At 42.9% G+C, this 19,423-nt stretch overlaps 2 protein-coding genes across 2 annotated transcripts in view; one reads left to right on the top strand and one right to left on the bottom strand.

Moving 5' to 3' along the window:
- Window positions 1-16,590, top strand: part of LOC6601377 (solute carrier organic anion transporter family member 3A1) — a 34,443-nt gene extending 17,853 nt beyond the window's left edge. The window contains exons 2-8 of the mRNA XM_002026477.2: window positions 4,076-4,120; window positions 12,953-14,779; window positions 14,845-15,208; window positions 15,270-15,454; window positions 15,524-15,667; window positions 15,742-15,918; window positions 15,988-16,590. Coding sequence (XP_002026513.2) covers window positions 13,315-14,779; window positions 14,845-15,208; window positions 15,270-15,454; window positions 15,524-15,667; window positions 15,742-15,918; window positions 15,988-16,169 — 2,517 coding nt within the window. The 5' untranslated portion in view covers window positions 4,076-4,120; window positions 12,953-13,314 and the 3' untranslated portion in view covers window positions 16,170-16,590. The remainder of the gene's footprint in view (window positions 1-4,075; window positions 4,121-12,952; window positions 14,780-14,844; window positions 15,209-15,269; window positions 15,455-15,523; window positions 15,668-15,741; window positions 15,919-15,987) is intronic.
- A 477-nt stretch (window positions 16,591-17,067) lies between these two features.
- LOC6601379 (U4/U6 small nuclear ribonucleoprotein Prp4) lies at window positions 17,068-19,020 on the bottom strand. The gene has a single exon (XM_002026479.2). The coding sequence runs from the start codon at window positions 18,992-18,994 to the stop codon at window positions 17,318-17,320; it is 1,677 nt and encodes a 558-aa protein (XP_002026515.2). The 5' UTR covers window positions 18,995-19,020; the 3' UTR covers window positions 17,068-17,317.
- Between the last annotated feature and the right edge of the window lie 403 nt (window positions 19,021-19,423).

The following is a 19,423-nucleotide window of genomic DNA, read 5'->3' as shown; positions in this document are numbered from 1 at the left end:
TCTCGCTCTCGCTCGCTCTCTGCACGTCTGTTACTCTCACTTGCAGTACAGTAACAGTTGCTAAAATATCCATCCATTAAGCAGATTATTAATATTTCCACCATTACGGAGCTTTCCCTGTACCTTTTTTTGTTAGTTTCTGGAATTCTGGAAGCTTATCCAGAAGCTTGTCCCTCCCCGCATTCTCCATGCGGGATACAGGTTCTGTTGATGCTATTAAGATGTCCTCTGCTGTTGGTTTTATCTCTCTGTTATTGCCACTGTTACGACTGCCCCATGCCACCGTTGCTGCTGTTGCTGCTGCTGCTGCGTGGGTGAAATCCAAACAGACATAAATTTGGCGTCGTGTAGCTGCCGTTTTTACTTACTTTTCCATCGCGAGAGCAAATGAAGCGAAACGTGGGTTACGGTTTTACTTTATTTTTCGGCTTGTACATCCACATCCACTGCTCTACGAGTACATGTACGATATGTACATCCACAGCTGCTGCATATCTTTTTGAGTTACATATTTGCCACGTCTCTGTGGGGCCGGATAGACAGCGACAGCGACAGCAACAGCGACGCGCCGCGACGCGCCGCGATGTGAACGTCGGCTGCGTAGGCAGGCAGGCCTCTCTGTGCATCAGGTTGACCCAGTTTTCGCTTTCTGTCTTCGTTTTGGCTATCTTTTTTTTGTAAAAATTATACGATATGCAACTCTAAGTAGACTTGTTTCATGTTTGTCCGTTAATTTATGGCACTCACTGTGCCGGGCAGCCTCCCAGCCTCCCTCTCCCCCCCGGGGCAGCTCTCAATCAATTTAGCACACATTTTCCCGGGCCTGGACCCATCAGTCAGTCGTACGGGCAATATGTTCCATCTCATTTATTCAATTAAATACCACGTAACTCTGTGGCCACACAATGCAATCCATCGCAATTCCTACTAAACTAGTTTTTTAACATCCATTCTTTCCATCTCCTTTCGCTGTTCAACAGAACGATCCGCAGATACAATGTTGCAGATTCTACTTTGCAAATGCACTAATTTGAGATACAATGTCGAAAGGTATTCTTAAAGTAAAGCCTCACATTTGACTACATTTATGATGATTACTTGAGTGTTTGTTGGACTACAGCGGGGCGTATACGTGATGTGAGTGTAGGTAGGGTAGGGTGAGTACACGTAATACCATAAATCTGACAACTGATGATGAATGGGCAAAGTGGTACTGGTAACAGAAGTGGAAGATGCCAACCAGCTGAATGATAAAAACAGTGAAGTAATAAGTTTTATATTTCATCTCCCTAGAAGAAGAATGGCTTTTTAAACATTAAACATACAGCACATAAGAACAGCTTCTACAAGGGCACATGTACAAATGTACAGATGTATATAAATCCTATATGTAAATAAGAGTGCGTCAAATGGTTAGACCCCTCTCCCACATGGCTCTTTCCTTTCACTCAAGCGAACTCATTAAATAATTCACACACAAATGAGAGCCAAAACAGACGCCCCCGACCAGCACAATTGCGCATATTTAAATACCACCCCCCAATGGTTCGCTAAATAGCAAACATGTTGCGCTTTATGATACTATTTGCATTTTGCAACAACTACAACAGCCACAGACAAAATTACAACAAATTGGAATTGGCCGTTGCAATGTGGGTTGGTCGCATGCCACACATACACACACACATGGCAAGGTAGAGGAGAGGAGAGCAGCCATAACAACAGGCAGAAAAGTCAATGCACTTCGCACATACACACACACACACACACAACCACACATACACACACACGAGAAAGTGCAACAAGCGTGAGTAAGAGCGAGAGAGACCGTTAGATACGACCATGTGTGCGTGCTTCGATTTTGCAATAATTTCATTTTCATTTCAAATTGGAATTTCCATTTGGAAATCTCTGGGGGGGCACACACTCACTGAGAAGAGAGCGATGCAGATACAGCGGAGATCTAAACATAGGATTCTACGATGGAGCTGCATTTTCCTATTAATCTGATCCTATTATTTTACTAATTATGTCACCATAACAGTTATTGTTCGATTCCAGGTTTTAGTTAGTTTTGTCTTGCGGCCTGCCTTTAAATCCCTGTCTAGACCATTTTTCCACGTAAATGCGCAATAAGTTTTATGTTGTCTGTCTGTAATCTCACCCCCCAACCAACTTCCCATTTACTCTCCTTTCATATGAGAGAAAGCTTTTGCCGAAAAAAAGCTTTTGAGGGTTGTATTTTGGCACGATTTCTTTGTCACAGACACTTAATCATTTGTTGTCGTAGGTCAAAGTACGAGTCAGGGGATGTAATTGCGTCAGCGAAGCAAATCAGATACAGAAACACCCATACACATACACATATGTACATACATATGTATGTCTATGGAAGATTGAAGCCACATGCACATGTATGTATGTACATATGTATATAGTTCTGTACATTTAAGCAAGAGGAAGCTGTCCCTCAAAGAAGCTTTTAATCTGTTGCTCCTACTGTATTTTTCCTATTGCACCTTTGTGGTTTTTTTACTAACTTTTCTTAAAACCTACCAAATGCTACTCTTTTTCACTTAAAAGTGCAGCAGAAAGTGCAAGTAAAGAGAGAGATGTCTTCTGCAGCCGCTGCTGCTCTCCCAGATGCAGTTTCTCTCTTTGTCTCTTGCTCTCTTGTGGCTGCGCTGCTGCTGCTTCTGCTGCTGCTGCTGCTGCAGTTGAAAGAGCTTTAGCAAAGAGAGTGCGCAAAATTATTGGAATTGCACAAAGAAAAGTGAATCGAGAGAGAGCGAACGGGAGAGAGAGAGAGTGATGTGTAGTGGTGAAGACAAGCTGTGAGGGAGGAGTGTAAGTGTACCAGCTCTGCTCTGCTATTGCGATTGTGTAAGTTTTACATGGCACAGACACACACAGGCATTCCTCTGCCAAAATAAAGACAAAAACTTGTTTTATTTTCTGCTATTTATTCTTGCATTCTGATTAAGCAGAGGGTGGGGTGTGTACACTATTAAGGGGGTTGAGAAGTGGAGGCCAACCCCTAGCCAAACGTAATTAGAGCAGTTCTTCCAATCTTTGCTGTGCCGCTTCCGCTGCCGCTGCGCTGCTCTTCTGCTGCTGATGCAGTTATCAAAGCTCTCTGGCTGAAGCAGAAACTGCGCTGCCGCTGCACTCGTGTGCGTGTGTGTGACTGACCTATCTCAATGCAATGCTGCTTGTCCGCTGCTTCTGTTACACACACACACACACACACACACACACAGAGTAACATTTACGCCAGACGGTGAAGCCTAGGGAGAGAGAGAGAGAGAAAGAGAGAGAGATGACCAGACAGTTGTGCTCGTACATCTTTTATTTTTTGTAGTTTTTGTTGCTGCCACCCACCCCTGCCACTCTGCCCCTGCAAAGATTTGCATTTTACATTCATTGTACACTTTGCCTTTACTTTACTTACCCCCCCCCCCCCCCCCCCATTAAATAGCCTTTACTTGTTGCACCCGCCCTCCCGTTGTTGTTGGTATTTTTGTAATTTTAATGCTCGTTGCATTTTTTTAACACGAGTAAACTTGTTTTCTGCTGCTGCTGCAGTTGTTGTAATTGTTGCTAATCGTTTTTGCTGTAATTTTTATGACCCAACTTAGCGAACGCATATCGATCGCCTTAGACAGAGATAGATAGATAAATAGATGGCTTGACTGCTCAAAAGAGAGAGAGGAATAGTCTCTGACGCCAATTTGAAGACGATTTTTACTTCTGTTGTGAAATTCTTAACAGTGAGTATCTATCTATCATATCTATCAAGAGAAAGAAAGAGAGTCACGATGATAGCGATTGAGAGAAAATGGGAAGCAGCAGGCACAAGTATAAATGTACAGCGATTGAGCAGAGGATGCGGCAGCGGAAAGGAAACTGTTATATCGCTGTGTGACTTCCAGGCTTCCACAAAAAATTCCACTATGAAATTGTCCTTACCATTCCTTAGAATAAAGCTGAATATAACCTTAAAATATACTTTTTAAACTAGGTTTCCATACAAATAAAATTACTAATAGTCCTGCTCAAACTCTTATACTTTCAGTTACCAGCCCCAATACGGACAGCGACAACGCCCAAAAACTGACAAGTAAGCAAATTGAAAAACAAGAAACACAACGAAAGTCTCCCAGCCAAATTCTTTTTGGTCAAACAACTAATTTAAAATGTAACGCCTTAAAAAGACAGGCGCCAAAAGAGATAAACAAAAAAGTCCAGCCAGCAAGTGGAAATTTACAAAAGAAGAAATCGCAAAAAAATAAGATAAATAAAAAATTACAAACACGCACTCGTAGCAAATTATGCATGGGGTTTTTTTTTATTTTTGTATGCTACTTAAACAATTGAAATAATTTTTTTGGAGTGCTTATTGAAAAGACTGAAAAAAAAACAACAACAAAAAACCCATAAAAAAATGTTAAGTACTTTCATAAACAAATAATCATGAGTAATGAGAATTATGAGCAGGAGACTTTGTATCTGTGTCTGTGTCTGTATCTATGGGCTAGACGAGAGTATCTATGGCCAGAACTGTGGCCGTGTCTGTTTTCTTTCGGTTGAGGGAACCACTTGACACTTCGAGGAGGGAAGATACTTGAGATGGGAATCGAACTGCTGGAGGGGGGGGGTCTCTTCTCGATACTCGTACTCGTATTATGCAAATGAGCCAAACTTTTTGCGCATGACCGGGTTGAGGTTGAGGGGTATGTAATTGGTCGCTAATTGGAAAAATAAATGCAGAGTCTACAATGAATTATGCCAAATTAGCCGCCATCCCCGAGCGAAACTTGAAAACGTGGAAAATCGGCAGATGACAGCGAGCCATTTATAAAAGCTATAACGGTACCATTCGGTTCAGAAAACCACTTGTGCAGGTTAACGTTAACACCTCCCAGCCTTAGATGGTCGCTGCCAGTACAGAGCCAGGGCACAGGGTCCAATGGTCCAGAGCCTGGGCACGAAAAGCCGCTTAAATCAGCAGCTCAATCAATCAGACAGAAATTTCAGTTTAAATTAAGAATATTTTTCTTGTTTCTGAAACAAGGTTTCTTTTCTCCACAAAGCCAGCACAGTGGGTCAAAAGATAATGAAAACATAATGTAAACTGAAGCAAAACAACAAAAATATGATACTTTAAACTATATATTTGCACTATAATTACAACTTCTAACTTCTGAAATAGGAATTATTTTTAATTCTGAAAGAATACCAATGGAGTTTAAAAATAAATTCGATTTCTGATTGGTTCATAAGGAAAATAAGTGTTTCTAAAAGACCTGGATTGCCTGACGGATCATTCGTTTATCCCTTTTCTATTTGTGGTTTTTTTTGTTTCATTATTTTCTTATATTCTTGTATTATTTAATCATTTCATTGGCATTTAGAACTGGTCCCACTGCCAGCTCCGAATGACAAATGTAAACTGTTCTCTTTGGTAAAGCAGAAAGCAATCCGTTTCTCATTTATTCTGTATTTCTTAAGAGCAATATACAACATCCCATATATGTGCCTATATAGGTAGTATATTCAGGAGTGAAATACATTTGAACATCTCTTTTTTGTCGGCTGGAACGTTCCAGAGCGTCACGTCAGCGCCATGTACTGATCTTCACGCCAGATACTTGGTGGACGGGGAAGGGAGATATTGGAGACAGAGAACCTGGGGGATTGAGAACGGTTAAGAGGTTGCACTGGACATGGACATGGACGTGGACGTGGACGTGGGACCTGGACTTCCACGCCCGACTCCGACTTAATGCAGTTCTCGCGGAATGCCTTTTTGATTGCATTTCATTAAGTCTTCTTCTGTTTTTTTTCGATGATTTTTTGTTGGTGTATTTTGAATTTTTATTTCGGCTCTGCCTGTTGCGGACATTTCAAAAATTTATGCACACTTGGCTGCCATTTTGAGCTTGTTAATTTTCCTTTATTTTATTTTTTTTTTTAGTTTTTTTGGGCTGCTCTCTTTTTTTTGGTTTGAAGTTTTTTATTTTTATTTTGTTTCATTTGGTTTGGTTCTGCTTTGCAGTTTTTTACCTTTTTCAGATTTTTAACAAGCGCCGTCAAAAAGGAAGTTTTGTTTCGCGCATAATGGAAAGCAACAGCAGCAGCAGCAGTGCTCCACAAAAAAATAAATAAAATATATGTATGCACACTCAGGCAGACAGATACGAGTACGCGCTGTACAGATACAAGAATTTCGAAAAGTTGTTTACTTGCGTGAGCAATGTGCAGGTCAGATACCCTACAGCGGAAGATTGAATCGAATTTAAAGGAGAGTTTGCCAGAACAATGTCGAGAATAAGTTCCTAAAAATAATACTTTTATTTGAACTATTTTCCAACTGATGCAGAGATGCTATCAGGGTGTGTAGCCATTTTCCCTCTTTTTTCTGTCTTTTTCCACAATTTCGCTTCATGAAAGTATCTGTCAATCTTCGAGTAATACTTTGAACACACATTTCTCCGTATAGTCTGTTCAGATACTTATCATACTTATACCCATAAGAGTACTCGTATATCCCCAGTCAACGAATCCCAATTGGATTTTAGCCTTTTGTTGAACATTTCGTAAGTATATTTTTTCATTGTTTTTCGGGAAGAAGGCCACACCCTTTTGTGATGCCATGAATCAGGCAAATATATGTGCATATACATACATACATATATAAGTACCTATACATATGTAAACGCGCTGCTCAGGTCATTTACTTGGGTGTTCCACTTTAAAAAGTGGAAACTTTTTCCCAAAAGAGCAAAAAACATATCCGCATTGAAATATATAATTTGTATAATCCGCACACTCGAAATGTTTTATCCGTCCCCCCTTTTTTTTGACGTGGGGCGATTTAAAATCGGATGAGTTTCCCATAATAGGATTTGACAAATTACCAACACCCAATTAATCAGAAAAATACCATAGAAATAAAAGGTTGAGTCATGTCAGTGGCTGCTCCAAAAAAATTAATTAATCTCAGCAGTTTCGAGCACTGAAAATGCTATGTAAGTATAGTACATTCATATATAGATATTTATATATATAGATACATACATATATGTATAATCGCTTGTCCCAAGCCAAGTTGTGAAATTTTTTGTTGTTGTTTTTATCCATCCATCCATACGTCGTCTAACATTTTGCTTACGCAAATCAAGGTTCTGGTTCAAATTTCAGTTCTCAATGTGAAGGTCAAAGTCAAAATACTCGCACACACAAATAAACATATATGTTTAGGTATAAAATGTATCTGTATCTGATTGGTCAGCGAATTCGAGACCCTAGATAAATAAACAGAACCGAATGACTCAATAACTGGCGGGAATGGAAATGGAATACAGATAAACACATTAAATTTAATAAAATATAAATACAAAATATAAAGAAAATTAAATAACGAACTGAGGCATAGAATTGACCAGTAATTTCAGTGGGTTCACAGTCTTAACTGGGTTCTTTCGATCTTTAAGCCAAGGTTCATCCATATATTTAACTGCGATCTCTGGGCATCATCAGTACAGATTCTTTCACTTAGATCCCAAATAAGAACTACAAAGGCTCTTCTCCAAATCCAAAATTGTATAGAATTACCTAGAGATTTATCTGTAGTTCTGTTCTGTGTTAAGACCCGCTTGCTCTGCCAAAAATTACCACTTAAATCTCTCTGTAAAGATCCATCCATCTCAGATAGCACAAACCTCAAACACCACAGCCACAGCAGCCGCAAATGCAGACAAGTTCTAAATTGTTTCTATGCTAAAAGTGAAATGTGGCCAAACCACTTTTTCCAAGCTCTTTCCACTTGGCTTGAGAGACCCAGCTTCAACCCCAGCTCGAGAGCTCCAGCTCCACCTCCATCTCCAGCTCCGACTTAAACTTGGACTTGGATCTGGAAAGAGAGGCATCTGGGGACTGGTTGGGGTCTGCAATTTACTTTCAATGCTGCTTCTGGCCATTGTTCAGGCTTTCTTCTGCGGCTTTTGCACTTGTTTTGTGGCGGCTGCGGCTGCGGCTGCGGCCGCTGCTGCTACGGCGGCCCCTGTCAGCGTCTAGTCAACGCGTTGCCCGCGTGTCTGGTTTTGTTGCATGTTGGCATGCAGCAGCCACAACCACTGCTGCAGCCACAGCCACTGAGCTGCTTGGTATGCAATTTGCAATAGTTGCGCTTGCGCAATTCAAATGCACACCAGCGCACACACACAAACACACATTGATACACTCATACACATACAAAGGCATACATAACTCAGTTACGTAGTCGGCGCAGCAGCTCTGACGGAAGGCGGAAGAGGAAAGCGGGAAGCGGGAAGACATGTTGCAAGTTGCAAGTTGCCACGAAAACCGGAAAATCAACACGCATTGAGCAAAGAAAAAGTACCCCCCACCGCCCCTCGGTAAGCCTCCTCTGGTGCCTACCCATGAGATTCTATTTACACTAGACCAACAGCCAATCGGAGCCAATCTTTTTGGGATAATATTTTGGATATGGAACAAAAGAATATAAAGGGACTTTTAAGAACATAGTAAACAAAAAATAGTATAAATAAATTTGTATGAAAAAAATAATATATGATAAAAATAATATTAAACAACAGTTCTTAAATGATTTAATCTTTTAAAAAATGTTAATTACAAATTGTAGTGTTTCAGTAATAGATTGAAGTAAAGAGCTTTTTACATGAATAATTATTAAATCAATTCTAAAAACATAAATATAGAGGATAATGAAAGAGGTACATATGAACATACATACATATCTACGTATATCTGATTACTCAGGAAACTGTTCTGTTGAAAAGCTTTCATAATATTTGTCTACTTTTTATACCATTTTCGGCTTAATTAATGCTCGAAATTGTAGTACGGTGTAAAATCAGGCGTCGTTTTTCTCACATCGTTCCTAATGCGATAGCTGTGAGGCTCAATTGAAATGGAAACCTCTGGTTCAATCTACATATCGATCTATCCAGCCCACTCTCTGTCTCCGTCTCTGTCCCTGTGTCGCTCGCCACCCGTATCTATCTGTCTATTTCTTCAATCTGAAAGCGGTAGTTTCGTAAACGGGGTGGTTTAATTGCATTTATTATGATTGACACTGATAAATCGGCCATCATCTGGCTGTCATCTGTGAACACTTGCAGCAATTTGAACAATTAACCATCCATCAAGCCAAATTAAAGCCAATAGATGGTCTAACACTTATATAACCAGCCATACCAGGCCATATGTACAATAGTTCACAGCCTGCCCCAGCGATGCCCGGATGCCCTGTTGCCCGGTTCCCCGTTCGGTGGCGGGTTCAATGAGCCTTAGCTGCAACTAAAACTGGTAACTGCAGTAGTTTTAACCTCAGACTTGGACCCAGACTCCTTCCTCCTGCCTCGGATCTCAGGGATAAGCCTGAACCACTCTCTGTTGGAAGAGCGACCGGAGCTAGAGAGAGAGATTACTTGACGATGGCCAGAGCGATAAGTGGGGGCTGAGTACTAAAGTACTCGCTTTGTTGTGGCCATCTACGTCACCTTACACTTACCTTACCATACCTTACCTGTAGATTGAGGCAGCTGGGAGATGGCAGTGGGGATAGCGATCGCACACACTGTGGGAAAGTGTGAAGAAAGATAAGACAAGCAGATACGGATGGAGATAGAGATAGAGATAGAGTTAGAGGCATTATCATGTCTACACTCATAGAAAAATGGCATTGTAAGAAAAATACAACCATATTTCAATTAAATATTCGGTGATTAAATATAAAAAATAGTGAAATTAAATAGAATTTACTTTTAAATAAATGCATCACAAGTTTATAAAAAAGTTTTTTTAAATCTATATTATATATTCAAATTGTAGAAATCATGTTAATGTCAAAATTTAACTTAGAACACATTCTTTTTCAAACATCTTTAAATGTAAGCTTAATTATTAAAAGTTCAGGGCTTTTTCTCTGGGCGTAGGTACTTTTCATGTTGTTTGTATTATAAATGATTAGAAAATGTATAATTATCAGAAATGTTTATATTAACCGATATGCAGAATGTTTTTAACCAATTTCCTTTAGCTTTTCCGCTGTGCAACCATCCTTCTCCCTCCTCCCTCCTCCCAATCGACTTGATCGCATTACCAGATCAGAATTGCTAATTAAGCACGTGCTCTTTCCATTCCAAGATCCCTAATTGTGCATAAATAATTCGAGGCAAAAGCAATACATTCCAGCGGCACACCACACACACAACCGCAGCAGCAAAGTACAGTACATACTTATACATACATACATATTTCAAACAGAAATCAAAAGCGCAAAATGCGCAATAAATAAATACAGAAAAAGAGAAGTAGGGAAGCCATCAGAAGCAACAACAGCAGCAACAGCAACGCCAGAGTCAAGGCCAAAGTTTATGACGCCTGCCTCTAGCCTCTAGCCCCTGCCCCATGGCTGCAGTTCTCTGCCACGCACCACTCCACTCTGTCCATACACCCAAAGAAATTTCACTTTCCTTATCAGCGAGGTCGCTACCACTGATAAGATTCGCGGAGTGCAGGCGGCACTGCCATTCCGATTGCGATTGCACTGCGACGGAAAGTGAAATTATATTCAGTCATGACTTTTTATACCCTTACACACACACACACACACACACACGGACAGATATTTGTGAGTATGTCAAAACAAATAAAATTTAGAAACAACAATTTTTTGGCGAATATTTGACATTGAAAAATTTGTTGTATGAAAAAAAACGGCAAGGCAATGGGAGATACGAGCCGAATGGGACTTTGGCAAACTGTTTTAATATTTGTTCAGCAAATGCGTATTTATGGTGCATAATTATAAGATCACTTGGTAAGAGTCTTGATACAATTATACATATAGAGAATAATTGTATGGAATTAGAATTAGTTTATGGAAATACGAAATAAATTGATTAAAAATGTTTAGAGGACCTCATAATCATTAAAAGAGTACATGAATGAAATCAATCCAATGGGAAATCCTTATCAGTCTCAACCTTGAATTCTTTTGCTGCTATTAATTTGTCGAAAAATATAGGTATAATGTTCTGTTTCTGGTCATTTATGGCTTTCGCCTAACATTTTGTCGCGTGCTGTACTGTACTGTGCTCTACATATGTATGTACACACATATAGGCGACTGCGTTTTTAATGCCGTTTCCAGTCAGTCCTCCAGTGCACACATACTTATGCGTGAGGCTGATAAGCTGTTCTGTTTCCAGCTCTCACCCCTCCTCTGCTCTATATACTTCCGTTTTTTTGTGCAGTCTTTCATGGAGTTTCATTTGCCTTAGTTTCATTTAATTTTCCAATGCTTGCGGTTCTGTGCTCCTATTGAAGAACAAAATATATGTATTTATTTTTTTTTAGATTAATTTAATTTACGAAAAGTGAGAGCAATCTAATTTTTGTAAAATAAAAGTGTTCTAGTATAAAAAAAAACGGTAAAAAGCTTTATTTCCAATAGCTCTAATAATCTTAATAATGAGACCTCACATATAGCATGGAACTGATCAAAAGTTTGCCTATACAGTTTTCTAGCTAAATATAATGCCTTTCAACTGGTGTATAACTTTTTTCGATCATACTATCGCCAAGATTTTATCTATGCAGAAAGCTAGATGCCGTTCACCATGACGTATACGTTATCCTTCATCTACATGCACATGTAAATGTACATTACGTGTAAATGTACATTACAGGATTCGTGTAAAATATGAATTAAATAAAATATTAATAAATATATATGTATTAATAAATACTAGGAGGCACGTGCAGAAACTATTTGGTGGTCAGACATTTAATTCTTTGCCACATATGCTTTTGAATAAAATAAAGGGCGAAGACCCAAATTACAATATCGGGCCACGACGACGACCCCAAACACGTTTATATAATAGAAAGAAGTAGTAATTTTTTATAGGTAATAGCCAATTTACACATAGATATATTCGAACATTATTTAAATATTTATAACCGATACTCAAAGAGTACAGGGGCATATTAGATATTTGGATGGAAGTAGATGTGTGTAACACCCAAAAGGAAACGTTTTCCACCCCATTATGTGTATATATTCTTGATCAGCATCAATGGCCAAGTCGATATAGTGTTGTCTGACCGTGCGTCTGTCCGTACCGATGATTACTTAGATCTCAGAGACTATAAGAGCTACAACAACCAAATTTTGTATCCAGACTGTGTGATATCACACTGTAACAGGTGAAGAATCATAGGGAAGGCTCATATCTACCAGATTGCCAAATCTGGTTTAGATCAGATTATAACCAGATGGAACAAATCGAGACAGCCCATTCCCTGCGCTTACTCATTCACTCTCTCTCTCACTCTTTCTCGTGCAGTGTGCGCTCCCTGGCGGAGGGGAGCTCAAAATAACAGCAGTTGTTGCCGTCAGAAATGAAAGAGAGAGAGACAGATGTAGCGGAATCATAGAAACGGATAAATAACCTAAAACTCGAATAAAATAGGTCATTAAGTGGAAAGGGGACAAATGAAGTTCAAAAATTAACATTAGAACATAAATAGGGGCTGGGGCTCCTTTCTTTCTCTTTATTTTTTCCTCGACTATCATAAGAAGTGCAACCAAAATTGTTAGAGATCGGGATCTGCATTAACCAATCAAAGATAACCCAATTACGTATAAAATATGTTGTATAAACGCTGGGTATTGTTGGGTATAAACTGTCGGGTATAAACGATCCCGCTCGTTTTATGTTTTTTTTTTTCTGTTGTGAATATTTTACTGCATAAAGAAAGGCGCACACATACAAGTAAACTTAATACACAATCGTAAGCAAACACGTTTAAACTGAAGTGAATTAAAGTCCTTTGAAAATTCCTCTAAAGATATGAACTAATTTTAGACATTCTCTCTCGCTCTTTTTGAAACCAGATAAGCACTGCCATATTGCAACAAGAAGCATCTACAAATTAAACTGATAGAAAGGACAAAAAACCATATATCAACAGAGCAACCAAACTACCTCGATTGCTGCTTGGCGCCAGCCAATAAAAAATAATTTGAACCGAATGAAGAACCAGAAGCCCAGTGAAAGTCCATCTCCAATGTAGGGGGGAAAATGGAACAGGTAATAACCAGTAGCAGGACCACTTAAAGGACAAAGGACAGGACGAAACCGGTACAGTTTCGCTTACACAGAGCACTCTCCAAACGCTTCCACTCCGAATCCAATTAAGTCCCTTAGACGTACTTGATCAAAGAACTCCAGTAGGAAGCAGATACCTTGAGGTATAATGAAGAGCAACGGGGATGTGGAGGCGGCAACGCCTCAGCCTGTGGCAGGATCAAAGACCAGCAATGGTCATGGTCACGGCCAGAGCAATGGCAATGGCAATGGCAACGGCACTGGCAATGGCAATGGCTACCATCAGAACGGAGGAAGACGCGACTCCACGCAGGCCTTTACGCCTCTTCTCGCCCAGCACAATCAGACAAACGGCGAGGGGTTGGGCAACCAGGCCCCCCCGGCCACGCCCACAGGCAACACTGTGCTGTACGAGAGCACGCCCAGCAACAACAACGAGTGGAAGGCCTCGGAGGACATCAATAACCTAAAGAACGGCCTCGGGGGCCTGCTGAGCAGCAACAACAACGGCACTGGCAACGGGCACAGTCTCCGCGAGAAGTACGCCCACGAGCAGGCACCACTGACTGGGGGCTACAAGCTGCCAAAGCGCTCCAGCGAATCGGAGGAGTCGGACGACTTTGATTCGGACCTCAATGGGGGCGCCGACGAGGGCTCCAGCTGCGGGCTGTTCGGCTGCCGGCCGAGATGGGCGCGTCGGTTTGCCTCGACGCACGTGTTCATGGTGGTGTTCCTGCTGGCGTACATCCTGCAGGGCATGTATATGACCTACTTTGTGTCGGTGATCACCACGATCGAGAAGCTATTCCAGATCAAGTCCAAGACCACGGGCTTCCTGCTGAGCGCCAGCGAGATGGGCCAGATCTGCACGGCCATGCTGCTCACGTATTTTGCGGGACGGGGCCATCGCCCCCGTTGGATTGCCTGCGGCATGGTGTTATTCTCGATTGCCGCCTTTGCCTGTGCCTTGCCCCACTTTATCTTCGGGGAGCAGCTGATGCACTCCAGCGTGATCCTTCAGCAGCAGCAACAGGTGCTCCCTGCGCGATCGGAGTCATCGTCGTCTTTGATGTGGCACAATGCCACCCGAGAGATGCTGAATCCGAATCTCTGCCATTTGGGCGGTAATGGTTCGCTGGCCGGTAGCGAGTGCAACGAGGAGCGGCAGCTGGAGCAGGCCTCCCACTCGAAGATCACCGTCATCGTCCTGTGCATCTTCTTTGGCAGTTTGCTCAGCTCTGGCATTGGCCAGACGGCCGTGGCCACCCTCGGAATACCCTACATCGATGACAATGTCGGCAGCAAGCAGTCGCCCATGTACATGGCCGTCACCATTGGCATGCGGATCCTTGGACCCGCCTCCGGCTTCATCTTTGGCAGCTTCTGCACGCGCTGGTACGTGAATTTCTCGAATCCCGGCTTCGATGCCACCGATCCGCGTTGGATTGGCGCCTGGTGGCTGGGACCCGTGGCCATTGGCAGCCTAATGCTGTTAACCTCCATTGCCATGTTCTCGTTCCCCAAGCAGCTGCGGGGAAAGCAGCAGACCCAGGCCCAGGTGGTGGCCGCTGCGGCAGCTGCCCCCGAGCCAGAGGAGAAGCCCAAGCTCAAGGGTAAGTGTATGCGATCCGCAATCATTCGATTTGCTAAGTGCTCTTCTCCATCTCCATCTTTACAGATTTCCCCAAGACAGTGCGGCGGCAGCTGAGCAACGATATACTGATGTTCCGCACTGCTTCCTGTGTGTTCCATCTACTGCCCATTGCCGGCCTGTACACGTTCCTGCCCAAGTACCTGGAGACACAGTTTCGGCTGGCCACCTACGATGCCAACATGATTGCCGCCTTCTGCGGCATCCTGGTCATGGGCATTGGCATTGTCATCTCTGGTCTGTTCATACTGAAGCGCAAGCCAACGGCCCAGGGCGTGGCCGCCTGGATTGCCTTTACCGCTTTGGTCTATTCGGCGGGCATGATCATCCTGATGTTTATTGGCTGCAGCATGGATGACTTTTCCGGCTACAAGGCTGGCAATGCCCACAGGTGATATATTCACATCAGAATGGATCTTTAGCCATCTCTTAACGCTCCATCTTTCCCCCAGTCCCGCTCTGATCGAGCCCACTTGCAGCGCAGCAATAAACTGTACCTGTGATAAGGAGAACTTTGCACCGATCTGTGCCGATGGGACGATGTATATATCGGCCTGCCATGCCGGCTGCAGCACCTCCTCGCTGCGGCCCAGCGACAATCGCACACTCTACTCGAACTGTGCTTGCATTCCAGATGGTGAGTCTTATCCAAAATCCAATTTTCCTAAGCTACTTAATGGTCTTTAACGATCTCTGGAACTTTCAGCTGCGGAGGCGGTCAACGGTTACTGTGATAATAACTGCAAGAACTTCATCTACTTTATACTGATCTTTGCCATTTGCGTATTTATGCATTCCACCTCCGAGGTGGGCAGTATGCTGCTCGTCATGCGCTGTACACATCCGAAAGGTACGTCTCACATACATTATACCTACCAGTATATCTAGATCAATCGGTAAACTATATACTCTTATGACTTGCAGACAAGGCCATGGCCATGGGTGTGATACAGTCTGCCATTGGCTTATTCGGGAATGTTCCTTGTCCGATCATTTATGGGGCTGTGGTCGACTCGGCGTGCCTCATCTGGAAGTCTGTGTGTGGCAAGCACGGTGCCTGCTCGCTCTACGATGCGGATACTTTCAGGCATTATTTCTTAGGTGAGTGAACGTTCTACTTATCATTATTTAATCTTCCGTTATCCACTTGTAAACCTTTTCTTATCTTAGGAATCACGGCCGGCATCATGTTTCTGGCTTTTCTGATGGATCTGGTGGTGTGGCGCAAGGCGCATCGCATTGATATCGCACCCGAAGACCCACAGGAAGGAGCGGCAGCGGCCAATGGCCGGTCCCTAGATGTGTCCGAGTCGAAGCAGCCCATTACCCCGGCACCGGACACCACTGTCTAGGTAGAGGCGGGATCTGGGGCGGGATCAGATGGGACAGGACGGGACACAGACAAGCATTGCAGGAACTCTGCAAGATTTCCAATAAACGTTAAACCTTAATTGTTAATTAGTTATCATTTTGTCTAGTTTTTTAGCCTAGTGCAAGAGTTATGTAATTAGTTAAGTGGCATATACCCATACCCATACCCATACCCCTCTCCTTCTCTTCCCTATTCTACATACTCGTAGGACCTAGGGAATACGATTTTGAAATCTGTGTAAATCTCAACGTTATAGTCGAAAAAAGGATCGAAGAAAATGTAATTGTAGAAACACTATCAATACATATATATATATACATATATATATATACCGATAAATGATCGAAAATTGTGCAAAATGGCCAGAAAAATTGATAAATCTGTATGTATAACTACTATATATGTATATGTAACAGCTATATCTGGTGTATCTGATGTATGTATGTATGTATGTATGTTTTTTTTATACTTATACATATGTAACTGTAATTACGAGTTATACACTAGACATTTACATTTACATAGTACATTTACATGTATTGTATGTATGTATGTAATTGCAACCTATCTGTGGTAGTTAAATTTTAGTTAAAATTCAAATTAAATGTCTAAGTTTGTCATACAACCGCAAAAGCAGCAACAAGAATATACGAAAAGAAATTAAATTGAAAACTATATACAAACAAATGATTTTGAGTCTCATTTATACCTCTAAAGCTACCTCTAAAGTAGTATAAATTCTATATTAACACCCAGTACAAAAGCACGAAAATCTGTGGCACAGGCAATATCCACATCAGGCTTTTAGTACAACTCAAAATTTATAAAACCATCGGAAAACGCAATCGATTTATACCAAAAATGTTTGTTTTTTATTAACAATTTCTATACAAAAAATCCTTAAATTTACGAACAGCATTGTCTTGGATGCGATGCCGCCTTTCGCCTAATTAAAACAACATATTGTGTTATACAAAAACGAAAACTTGAAAATGTTTTGGCTATTAGAAGAGTCTCTGTAATTCAACGAAAACAGTGGGGTTGTGGGAGAGTGTGTGAGGGCTTATGGGACAGAAATGTCCGATCATAAACCATAAGAAATGAAAAAAAAATGAATCATATGAAAAATCAGCTATCGGGCGACCAGAGTTTAAAGGTGCGATCGAATGATGTGGTGGCTATATACTGCGAATTGGGCGATATATCCACGGAGATGACCTTGTTGTCGTGGCCCTGGAGAGTCTTGAGCGGCTGCCACGTCTTATTCGACCAGATCTTGGTGGTCGAGTCGTAGGAGCAGGTAACCAAAAAGCTGCCACAATCCTGCTGGTACTTGACATCCGCAATAAGATTGGTGTGAGCAGGAATGGTGTAGACGGGCTGGCGGCGTCGCAGATCCCAAATCTTGCAAGTGTTGTCCTGCGACCCGGTGGCAATGTGGAAGCCATTGGGCGAAAAGTCCACCCCAAAGACGGCGCCAAGGTGGCCCTCTAAGAACATGATACAGCGTCCGGTGCGTAGATCCCAGACGCGCCCGAAGGCATCGAGGCCGCCTGTGACCAGTACACTGCCATCGGACTGGTAGGCCAGACAGTGGACCGGCTTGGCATGCCCCTCCTGATGCAGCACCTCAGTCTTCTGCTCTAGATCCCAAAGCCGCCAACTGGAGTCGTAGCAGGCTGTGGCCAGAAAGCGTCCGGATGGATGGAACGCAACCTTGGAAACGCGATGCGGCATGTGGCCCGTGATGTCGGCAATCGATTCCTCGTTGTTGAAGCCCCACAGCTTGACGGCGCCGTCGTGGCCCCCGGATGCCATGGCCACCACATTCTCCTCATCTGCCTTGACGCCCGGCCGCAAGGCCACTCCTCCAACATAGCTAGCATGACCACGCAAGGTCTGCTTTAGTTCACAGTCGGGCACGCTCCATAGTTTGCAAAGGCCCGACCACGACGAGGTCAGCAGGAGCGTCGAGTCTTCGTTGAAGGCGACACCGCTTACGGGCCGCGTGTCGCCCACTTGAGAGCAGAGAGGAGCTAAGGACTGAAGCTTCTTTTGCATCTCCACCATGCGACCAGCCCGCGTGGCACTGGGTACGACGAGAGCTTCTTGAGCTCGCATCAGACGATCGCGAGCACGCGGCAGCGAGTAGTCCGCCAGCCAGAGACGTGATACCCGCAATGTCTCGGGTCCTTCGTGATACCATGTGGCCTCCTGTTCGCGCTGCTGCATCTTGCGCTCCTCCTCCTCTGACTTCTTGTTGAGTGCATTATCGCCGAGATTGGCTAGTAGCTCCTTGAGGCGGCGTCGCCTCTCCGCCGGACCCTCGCCGAAAAAGCAAATGGGCTCGTTCAGCTGACGGAGATTGCTCTTGATCTCCGCATCGTCCGTGGACACGTTTATCTGACGGGCTCTCTTCTTCCGCTCGAACTCCTCCAGAAGCGCCACCTTATCGCGCTCCATCTCAGTCTCAAGATCAAAGTAGTCATCGTTGATTTTGTTGGCCAACGAGGCCGCCGTTGGGGGTGGGAGGCTGGCTTTTGTGCTGCTTACCTTCTTGCTGGGCTCCTCGTAATCCTCATCCGATTCGATGTCCTCCAGCTGGGCAGGAGGTGCAGTGGCCGCTGGTGTGGCCGCAGCCGCCCCCGATGTTTGGGACGGCGTTGTGGCTGATGCGGCTGTTGCCGCATTTGCTGCAGACGACGCGCCGCCGGCATTTTGCCGCTTGCGCTCCGTCTCTTCTAGCGAACCGTAGTGGATGGTTCGCTGCCGTTTGATGTATTGTATATCGTCATCATCGGACATTCTATGATATTTCTAATCGAAAAGAATTAATTTTAAACTAAAATTTCGCCGAAAAACGAAAGAAACAACAAAAAAATTCCTCAATGAAAACGTTTTGATCAGTGTGACCGCGGATTTATCGACCCTTAAAAATATACCGAAACGTCCCGTTTAATGTTGAAAATATACCGTGAATATACTGACGAATTACCCAAGTTCCATCATGCATACTCCTCGTTTTTGATATTCCGTCAAATATTATTAGCTAGATAGAACATTAAGCCGTGCCCACATAATTGTATTCGATTAGTGAATCAATTTTCTACTTGATTGACTTGTTGAATACTTGACTTTGATTTTTGTCGACTCAATTTTTGTTCCTCAACAACACTATAAAGTCTCGTGTGATAGCCCACTTAAGTCCCCTCTATTTAAACAGTTCAACGACTT

This window comes from Drosophila persimilis, unplaced genomic scaffold, assembly GCF_003286085.1.
Source record: "Drosophila persimilis strain 14011-0111.01,24,50 unplaced genomic scaffold, DperRS2 tig00000700-arrow-arrow-pilon, whole genome shotgun sequence".
In the NCBI taxonomy this organism is placed as follows: domain Eukaryota; kingdom Metazoa; phylum Arthropoda; class Insecta; order Diptera; family Drosophilidae; genus Drosophila; species Drosophila persimilis.
Note: the sequence above shows the minus strand (reverse complement) of the source record. Positions and strands in the feature narration are given on the sequence as shown.